The sequence below is a fragment of the Staurois parvus genome, unplaced genomic scaffold (assembly GCF_062004578.1).
Source record: "Staurois parvus isolate SC_StPar_1 unplaced genomic scaffold, SC_StPar_1.0 ptg001482l, whole genome shotgun sequence".
Classification (NCBI taxonomy): domain Eukaryota; kingdom Metazoa; phylum Chordata; class Amphibia; order Anura; family Ranidae; genus Staurois; species Staurois parvus.
The window spans coordinates 306,412-317,083 of NW_028319278.1; the positions used below are offsets into that span (position 1 = coordinate 306,412).

At 46.7% G+C, this 10,672-nt stretch overlaps 1 protein-coding gene and 1 pseudogene across 1 annotated transcript in view; both read right to left on the reverse strand.

The window, feature by feature from the left end:
* The window catches only part of LOC149435675 (C-type lectin domain family 10 member A-like), a 28,929-nt gene extending 18,490 nt beyond the window's left edge, over positions 1 to 10,439 (reverse strand). Inside the window, exons 1-4 of the mRNA XM_089662486.1 lie at positions 10,007 to 10,439; positions 6,679 to 6,717; positions 4,143 to 4,214; positions 2,825 to 2,863 (exon numbers count right to left, since the gene is read on the reverse strand). Coding sequence (XP_089518612.1) covers positions 2,825 to 2,863; positions 4,143 to 4,214; positions 6,679 to 6,717; positions 10,007 to 10,439 — 583 coding nt within the window. The remainder of the gene's footprint in view (positions 1 to 2,824; positions 2,864 to 4,142; positions 4,215 to 6,678; positions 6,718 to 10,006) is intronic.
* Positions 2,058 to 2,173, reverse strand: LOC149435676 (U2 spliceosomal RNA; annotated as a pseudogene).
* Positions 10,440 to 10,672: the final 233 nt, after the last annotated feature.

The following is a 10,672-nucleotide window of genomic DNA, read 5'->3' on the forward strand; positions in this document are numbered from 1 at the left end:
GTCACGGAGAGGAGGCTCCAAAAGGCTCCACAGGGCACCGGGGCTGGGCAGCAGGCAGAAGAGCAGAGTGAGGGGAGCCGGCAGAGCAGCCATGAGACTCCAGGAAGGGGAAGAGAGCTGAGATTATGGAGAGATGGTGAATCTCATTCATTCTCTCTCCTTCTCTCCTGGTGTGCGGAGAGGTCACTAAGGAGGGTGTTGCAGGTGGGGGGCTGTTGGCCAGGGTGGAGGGGTTTGTGTTGCCTAGGTTAGCAGAAAACCTAAATATACCACTGATGGGGACTCTGATGTGAGGGAAGACTCTGCTGTAAGGACAGACTTTGTTGAGGACCCTGATGGGAACATTGATGTAAGGGGGGGGGTCTCTGATGGGGTCAAGTTTAGTTATAATTTCTTTGCTTTGTTTCACTGAAGTTCTTTCTCTGTTGTTTGTAATAAAGTGTCAAAATCCAAGCAAAACATATTCATTTAAATTGTATTCATAATTTATTAAACTGATTTTTTTTTACCAAGAAAAATATACAATGCAATACTGTCTGTCTGTCTGTCTGTCTGTCTATCTATCTGTTGAACAGGAAGGTCTCCTCTAATTTCCATTCTTCCTGAGTCACCACTGTCCTCAGAACATCAATTCATAGTATAAAATAAATACAAAATCATTAGATGATTGTGTTTGATTGTTGTTGGACAACAAATACCCCCATGTACCATCAATCATTTCCAAAAGTTCCAAAAGTACACAAGGTTTTGTCCAAACAAGTATTCTTAAATGCTAATTCCGGCTTTAGCGACATGTTACTTCACAGCCATATTTGGGGGTGTGACATGTTACTAAGCATCCCTCACCAAGAGTGCGATCCCCAATGGCTGTAATCAGCGCATTCATAGTCCATTGACACTTCCTCCAGCTCTTCCTGCAAGAAGAGCTATGACATTATTGCCACGCCCATGTTTGGTCAGTGATGTCACTACTATCCCCTCCCCTTCCCTTATATAGCTGATAGCAGCTTGGGGAGCCGTCATTAAGTGAGGAGTACCGTCGGGAACGGCTCTGTATGCCAGGTCCATCAGAAAGGCATTGTGACTGACAATACGTTTACAATTAAGGACTTTTTAAAAATAAAGTTCTTGTCAAACGTTTAGGTGTCTTTATTCCTAGGTTACATTTGTTTTTCTGTATGGGTACCACTTTTTTTTTTTTTTTTTTTTAAGTCCGCAAACGTGCAACTATAACGAAAAAACCCGTAAGTGTTCACAAAAAAGTGCAAGTGCAAAACACCACACAAAAAGTGCACTTAAGGGTGTGCTTTTGTCCTACCCCCGAAGGGGTTGGACCGTTACCCTGATCCCCCGGGGCACGAAGCTCCTGACAGGGACAAGGTTCCCATTTGGTCCTCCTGGCCAAAAGGCCTGGTGGACCACCGTTCCTTATGTCCAGCCGAAGCCGGACATCCAGTACTAGGCCAGGGGGTTCTCCCAAAGAGAAAACCCCCTAGGGACAGGGGAGGAAGGAACCGTATGGCCACACATCCTCCCCCTAGACTTCAGGGCAGGCCCGAGGACCCACACCCTCCATCCTGTGAAAAAACACACACAAAAGTAAAAAGTGACAAACGTGGGGTGAGGAAAAATAAATAAATAAATAATTAAATAAATCTATAAAAATAATAAAAAGTGTCGTGCCCAAATTGTGCACTGACCAGACCCTGAGGCCTGTAGCAAAAAAATTGCCCAGAACTTGACCAAAAGGCCCGGTCCTAGAGGCGCAGTGCAAAAAGTGTTTAAACTCGGTGACCATGTGCTCATTCGCAACGTGGGGTCCCACACCCAAGTGCTACTCAGAGCACCCCTGAGGCGACTACTCAGGGGGCACCTAGTTTGCGGACTCTCTGCCTTCCCAGCCCCTGGCCAGACCAAGGTAGACCGTCCAAATCAGGAGGTAACTGGGTCCTTCAGACGTTCCAAAGGAGAATTACTCCCGAGGCCCCAGAACGAATCATGGCGCTCCCCGGTTTCTGTCCTCCCCGTAATAGCCATCCAGACCCCCATCATTCCAGTGAGGGTACTATACAACAACCATCCCCGCAAAGCTAGAATGGTCGGGAGCACCCCCACTGGACACTGATAAGAACAGATACTACACTTGATCTTAGCCAAAAGGCCGAGAAGCGATACCACTAGCTCACTCACCTGAGGGGGCAGTATCTTGTGGCCCCCTATTTTTAAATGCGGTTTCCAGAGTCTCATAAGCCCCCCCCCCCCACTCACAGATCTCAGGACTTGTCAAAAGTCATGCGGTTTTTTTTACGATTTACAGTGTTTTTGTGAATAAGTAGGTGTACCCCCTACTCATTCATATGGGGAGACAGTATCTGGGGCCCCCTTATATTTAAAGGAGGCTTCAAGATATAAACAAGTCCCCCTGTCCACTGACCCCTAAAACCACTGGGCCAGGGTTATGGGTAAGAGGCCCTTGTCTTCATCAACATGAGGATAAAATGCTTTACCAGAGGGGTTCCTCCCTGGCAAGGTACCCCAAATGTTAAGGGTATATTGCCTGGTATGGTTCAGGGGGTGCATGCTTGCCCCCCCCCCCCCCCCCCCCCTTCCTGGCCAGCCAGGCTGCATGCTCAGATAAAGGTCTGGTATGGAATTTTTGGGAGTACTCCACATTTTTTTTTTTCTTGATTTTTGCATGAGGTTCCCCTCAAATCCATACCAGACTGGAAGAGCGTAATCTAGGATAAAATACAGAAGGTGATTAGAATATTTAGGTAACAGCTATTAAAAAATTTCCAATATGCATTGAGCAATACACAATTACCAATGACTTGATCTGTTAAATTAGGCTTCATGACGGAATCTGAGAAAATGAGGGAAACCAATATCAATTAGTATAATCAGGTTTATCACTACACACCCCGCTGTACTCTACATACATTCATTCGAGACACGCCCACTAACCCTGCTCCCACCCCATTTCGGGTCAGGTGGGTTCTGCTAAAGAGAAGGATCAACCAGTCTAAACTCTGATCCTAGGCACTTAGTCATGTGACCATACTGGGATTCTCTGCCTAAACCAAGTGTAATATCTGTTATCAGTGTCCAGTAGGGATGCTACAACATCATTTCAGCCTCTTGGTAGGAATGGATGACTGTATAGTGCCTCTGCTAGTATGATGGGGAATCTGAAGGTCTGTCCTATAGCATGGGTGTCAAGCTGGTGGCCCTCCAGCTGTTGCCAAACTACAAGTCCCATAAGGCATTGCAAGACTGACAGGTACAAGCATGACTCCCAAAGGCAGAGGCATGATGGGACTTGTAGTTTTGCAACAGCTGGAGCCACCAGTTTGACACCCCTGTCCTATAGGAACAGAAACTGGGGAGCTCACTGGGTAAGGTGGGGCACGGGTGTGTTTTCACGGGTTGAACTGGAGAGGTCCAGTGCCTCCTGATATCAATGGATCTACCTGGTCTGGTCATGGACTGGGAAGTCAATGGACCCGCGGTGTATGTGTCCCCTGGGAGTTGGTCAGGCTAGGGGTGCTCTTAGCAGGCTATGGCCATGGGGAAACCCACTATGTGAATGAGCACAAGGTCACATCACCTCTTCTTTTTTTCTACTCCACACCTCTATGGGCTAGTCCTTTTGGCTAAGTCTGACGCAGTGTTTGCTACCAGGCCACAAGGCCTAGCCAATGCACCTGCACTGGTACACTATTTATTTTCTATCATGATAAGTTACTTTACACTTTTGTCTGTGTTCCTTTCACTTGGATGGAGGGTGTGGGTCTTTGGCTCTACCCTCAGTCTAGAGGGAGGATCTGTGGCCATCAGGTTCCTTCTTCCCCTGAAGCGAGGTGTCTACTTTGGGAGAGCCCCTTATCTATTACTCAACGCTTGGCTGACCATAAGGAGAAGGGTCCACCAGGCCGTTAGACTAGGTGACTCAAGTTGATCCTTGCCTCTGTCAAGATCCTTGCACCCTGGGTGGGGGGGCAAGGTTGATAATAGGTTTGCTTTCAAACCCAACTCCAGTGTAAAAATAAAATACCCATAAATGTTCATCCTATGTGCACATTGTAGCAACTGGTGGTTTGATAAATAAGTGTTCTAAAGGGGGTGGAAAAAGATAATCTTACTGCCTGCTGTCTGGACTTGTTCCAGGCTCCTCACAGCTTTCCGAATGCTCTGAATGTCACTAGGAAGAGAAACTGCAATGACAACAATCTCAGATTATTATGGATCTACACTCAATGATACACACAGAACATGTCCTCCGTTATTCTAAAAAGGTAACACGGTACACCTTACCCAGCACTTCTCCTTCCCCCAATTTCATCCTTTTGCTGTTAAAGAAAGTGTTGGTGCCAGGATCTCCTTCCTCTACCTCCTCCTCCACAGAATTATGTATGCAGGATCTCCTTCCTCTACCTCCTCCTCCACAGAATTATGTATGCAGGATCTCCTTCCTCTACCTCCTCCTCCACAGAATTATGTATGCAGGATCTCCTTCCTCTACCTCCTCCTCCACAGAATTATGTATGCGGGATCTCCTTCCACTACTTCCTCCTCCACAGATCTATGTATGCAGGATCTCCTTCCACTACCTCCTCCTCCACAGAATTATGTATGCAGGATCTCCTTCCACTACTTCCTCCTCCACAGATCTATGTATGCAGGATCTCCTTCCACTACCTCCTCCTCCACAGAATTATGTATGCAGGATCTCCTTCCATTACCTCCTCCTCCACAGAATTATGTATGCAGGATCTCCTTCCACCACCTCCTCCTCCACAGAATTATGTATGCAGGATCTCCTTCCTCTACCTCCTCCTCCACAGAATTATGTATGCAGGATCTCCTTCCACTACCTCCTCCTCCACAGAATTATGTATGCAGGATCTCCTTCCATTACCTCCTCCTCCACAGAATTATGTATGCAGGATCTCCTTCCACCACCTCCTCCTCCACAGAATTATGCATGCAGGATCTCCTTCCACTACCTCCTCCTCCACAGAATTATGTATGCAGGATCTCCTTCCTCTACCTCCTCCTCCACAGAATTATGTACGCAGGATCTCCTTCCACTACCTCCTCCTCCACAGAATTATGTATGCAGGATCTCCTTCCACCACCTCCTCCTCCTCCACAGAATTATGTATGCAGGATCTCCTTTCACTACTTCCTCCTCCACAGAATTATGTATGCAGGATCTCCTTCCACTACCTCCTCCTCCACAGAATTATGTATGCAGGATCTCCTTCCACCACCTCCTCCTCCACAGAATTATGTATGCGAGATCTTCTTCCACTACCTCCTCCTCCACAGAATTATGTATGCAGGATCTCCTTCCACTACCTCCTCCTCCACAGAATTATGTATACAGGATCTCCTTCCACTACCTCCTCCTCCTCCACAGATCTATGTATGCAGGATCTCCTTCCGCTACCTCCTCCTCCACAGAATTATGTATGCAGGATCTCCTTCCGCTACCTCCTCCCCCACAGAATTATGTATGCAGGATCTCCTTCCACTACTTCCTCCTCCACAGAATTATGTATGCAGGATCTCCTTCCACTACCTCCTCCTCCACAGAATTATGTATGCAGGATCTCCTTCCACTACCTCCTCCTCCACAGAATTATGTATGCAGGATCTCCTTCCACTACCTCCTCCACCACAGAATTATGTATGCGGGATCTCCTTCCACTACCTCCTCCTCCTCCACAGAATTATGTATGCAGGATCTCCTTCCACTACCTCCTCCTCCTCCTCCTCCACAGAATTATGTATGCGGGATCTCCTTCCTCTACCTCCTCCTCCACAGAATTATGTATACAGGATCTCCTTCCACTACCTCCTCCTCCACAGAATTATGTATGCAGGATCTCCTTCCTCTACCTCCTCCAGAGAATTATGTATGCAGGATCTCCTTTCGCTACCTCCTCCACCACAGAATTATGTATGCAGGATCTCCTTCCACTACCTCCTCCTCCTCCACAGAATTATGTATGCAGGATCTCCTTCCTCTACCTCCTCCTCCACAGAATTATGTATGCAGGATCTCCTTCCACTACCTCCTCCTCCACAGAATTATGTATGCAGGATCTCCTTCCTCTACCTCCTCCTCCACAGAATTATGTATGCAGGATCTCCTTCCACTACCTCCTCCTCCACAGAATTATGTATGCAGGATCTCCTTCCTCTACCTCCTCCTCCACAGAATTATGTATGCAGGATCTCCTTCCACTACCTCCTCCTCCACAGAATTATGTATGCAGGATCTCCTTCCACTACCTCCTCCTCCACAGAATTATGTATGCAGGATCTCCTTCCACTACCTCCTCCTCCACAGAATTATGTATGCAGGATCTCCTTCCACTACCTCCTCCTCCTCCACAGAATTATGTATGCAGGATCTCCTTCCACTACCTCCTCCTCCACAGAATTATGTATGCAGGATCTCCTTCCACTACCTCCTCCTCCACAGAATTATGTATGCAGGATCTCCTTCCACTACCTCCTCCTCCTCCACAGAATTATGTATGCAGGATCTCCTTCCACTACCTCCTCCTCCACAGAATTATGTATGCAGGATCTCCTTCCTCTACCTCCTCCTGTAACTAACATTTCACTAAGCATCTCAATGCCAGTCCAGAATCCTTATACACTCACCATTTTTCATCAGTGACATTTCTTCATCGATATTTTTATCTAAGAAAGTAGAAAACCATGTCAGAAAATGTTATTTGATGTTGGAGAACTCACATGAACGAAGTTTAAAAACCTAAAGTTATGGTCAACAGATGGCAGAGAAGTGTTCTGGGTATTGTGGATCTTCACTGTGGTCATTATAAGGGCTCATTCAATTCATAATGGAAGTATGAAGTTAACCCGTCACAACTATACTGTATACATTTTCATGGTAGGTGCACCATTCTATGTAAGGTGTCAATGTGACCCTTCCAAGTATTTATTCCCTCCCACAGAGACCAAAATCCTTCCCTGACAATGCTTTCATCTGCTTTTCTCTCCAGAAGGACAGAGCCAATCTTGTTCAGATTTCTTAAATGATCCTGCCTTGAACCTTGTTTCTCTTGATCTCAACCTGGTACTAACACCCAGCAAATCCCATCTCTACCACCAGGAGCTCTGTCAAACACCAGTTATTGCTTTGACCCCGTACCTCAGGTGAGCCCAGGGGGCAGACTGACAACTCATGGGGCCCCGGGCAATAGGGGATCATGGGGCCCCTGTGTCCTTGCCCAAACATAAAAAAGACTATGAAAAAGGTACCAGGGGCATCTCATGGGGCCCCCTACTGACCCCGGGCCCTTGGGCAGTGCCCGAGTTTCCAAATGGTCAGTCCGCCCCTGGGTGAGCCCGTGGCATCTGCCTTGATGACCTGCTTGTGTAATTATCCTGCTGGTCGGTGGAAGCCTTTCTACTGCTATAGGTACTTATTTATTTATTTCAGGTACTTTATATAGCGCTGTCAATTTACGCAGCGCTTTACACATATATTGTACATTCACATCAGTCCCCTTTTTTCTATTTATGAGTTTTAAAAAAAAATGCATGTATACTTTTCATTAAAATGTTTATTTTTTTTTTTTCCAAAAAACAAAGCTTATTGAAAACAAAGTGCAGATCAACACACGAAAATGTACAGATAAAGTGTACATAGGACATGTAGCAAAGCATATATAGCAAACAAATGCAAATGAAATCCAACGCAAGATCAATCAGTGTGGATAAACTAGCAAACGACAAGGTTGTGCCTGTAATATTCAGATATGCTTGTCAAATGGTTGAAATAATGAGACGTCTGGCCTTCTACCGAAACGTCCGGAGGTAAAAAGCTGTAGAGGGGAGGAGAGTATATGTGACGCCTGGCTAAGATTCAATATTACAGATTGAGATAGTGGAATTGTCCGAATGCGAATGTAGGAATAACTTGTCGTGGGGACCGCTAATGAAATGAGGGAGATGATGCTGGCAGCATTCTCAGTATTCTACTTGAAGGAATGTCCGGAACGTATGTAAGCATATCAGAGGAAAAAAGGAAAAACGAGAGAGAGGGACAGAGATAGAGAAAGAAGAAGGAGAGAGAGAGAGAGAAAAAAAAAGGGGGGGGGGAAGGGAAGCACATGGGAAGAATAAAGTAAGGGAGGGGATGACCACCGAGATTGTCTTATCATCAATATGAACAGTAACGGGAGTGGGTGGAATCTATGCTGCGTCGTCAGCATCAAGTGAATGTGGGAGGAACGCCAAGAGGAGTATGACGATTCCCATCAGGTCAAATGTAACTGAGTAACACCATCAGGAAGTCTAAATCAAGTTCAGACAGGTGGGCCCATGAGGGATCGATACGCAGGGGTAGTCAGAAAGTGGGTCCAACAGGCCCATACGTGGGAGAATTTCGTAGGAGTGTCGAGTGCAGATGCAATTAGTTCTTCCATGTCTGCTGGTTTGCCCACTCGGGTGAGCCAATCACGTATAGAGGGAGGGCGTGTGGAGCCACACAGGACAGGAATACAGAGTCTGACTGCGTTGATCATGTGCATGGCTAATGATTTAAAGTACTGAGCCCTGGGAAGGGAAGAGTGATGGAGGAGGATTTGAGCCGGAGAGAAAGCTAAGGGTAAGGTAGTTACAGACACTACTAGCTTATGGACCTCCTGCCAAAATGGTTGGAGAATCGGGTAAGACCACCATATGTGAAGAAAGGACCCATCTGAGGTCCCCGCATCTCCAACAACTGTTGGGAAAGGTGGGGTTGAAACGATGACTTCTCAAGGGGGTTCGGTACCATCTAGAGGCTATTTTGTAGCTGTTTTCCTGTGTCGAAACATTGAGGGAACATTTATGAGAGTATTGAAATATCATGTCCCAGTCTGAGTCCGATAGTTCAGCATCAAGATATCCCTTCCAAGCCCGACATGAGGGGAGGGAGTCATAAGACCGACTCTCCACTGGAAGGGGAAAGATCTCCGAGATCAGATGTTTTCGTGGTTCAGCATTCGCGCATAGAGATTCAAATGGGGTAAGAGAATGGAACCAGTTATGAGGGGGTTTATGAGAGAGCAGATAATGTCTAATCTGGAAATATGCCCAGAAAGGGAATTCGCGGATACCCAGGCTTTCAAGCAGTTCTCGGAGTGTTTTCACCTTGCCCTTGTGGAGAAAATGTTTTACTAAGATCTGTTTGTGTGGCTAATGTTTCAGTAAGAAGTCTTTGTGCATTCCCAGGGGGAAGTCAGGGTTGAGGCGAATGGAGGTTAGGGGGTTGGGTGTTTCGGAAATGGATGCAGATTTGCAAGCTGAACGGAAATTTTTTTTAAAGTAGGTCCCACCAAAGGGTGAGTGAGAAGAGCATGGGGTGTGTGCAGGGGCGGACTGACCATTTGGAAACTCAGTCACTGCCCGAGGGCCCGGGGTCAGTAGGGGCCCCATGAGATGCCCCTGGTACCTTTTTTTGAGTTTGGGCAAGGACACGGGGCCCCATAATCCCCTATTGCCCGGGGGCCCCATGAGTTGTCAGTCTGCCCCTGGGTGTGTGCTTCGGTGAAAGCCAAGGGATCGATGCCAAGGGAAGGGGTGAGTAAGCATTTTCTATAGATATCCAGTCTTTAGAGGCAGTGTGAACATGCCAATCAACTATCCGGGAGAGATGACATGGCCAATAGTAGCAGTGAAGGTCAGGGAATCCAATTCCACCTCTAAGTTTAGAAAGGGTCAATTGGGAGTAAGCAATACGCGGACGCTTGTGACTCCATAGGAACAACGAGCACAGTCTTTTACAAGATGCAAAGAAAGGCAAGAGTTAAGTGAATTGGTAATGTTTGAAAGAGATACAGGAGGCAGGGAAGTATGTGCATTTTAATGATCGCCGCCCTTCCAAACCAGGAGAAACAAGGACGGTGCCATTTATTGAGGTCTTCCTGCATAGAGCGAAGAGCAGGAAGAAAGCTTTTCACATAAAGGTCGTCAGGGTTACGGGTAAGCTGAATACTGAGATAGGTAAAGGATTCCCTTTCCCAGTGAAATGGGAATTGGGCCTCACAAAAAGAGACTAGTTCAGCAGACAAGGTAATGTTAAGGGCGGCTGATTTGGAAAAATTAATTTTAAAATTCCACAAGTATCTGAAAAGGGCAAAGTCTTTCAGTAGTTTCGGCAAGGTGGTGTGAGGGTCCGCAAGGAAAAGGAGGATGTCATCTGCGTAGGCTGCAAGCTTATACTCTTTGTCTGCTACCCTAATTCCCTTAATATCGGGGTTTAAACGGATTTTCCGTAACAAGGGCTCAAGGGATAAGACAAACAAGAGCGGGGAGAGGGGGCAGCCCTGGCGTGTGCCGTTCCTTAAATGAAAGGAGTTTGACAAATGGTCGTTCACCCGGACCCGGGCAGTAGGGACGGAGTAGAGGGCCATTATAAAGGTAAGCATCTTCTCACCCAAACCCAATGCCACTTAAGACGCGTTCAAGTAATCCCATGCAATCCTGTCAAAGGCTTTTTCTACATCCAAGAAGAGGAAAAAACCAGGAGAGTTAGATCTACGGAGCCAATGGTTGAGATTAAGGGCCTTGATAGTGTTGTCCCTTGCCTCTCTACCCGGGATAAATCCCGCTTGGTCCAAGTCAACCAGGGAGGGAAGCAAGGGGA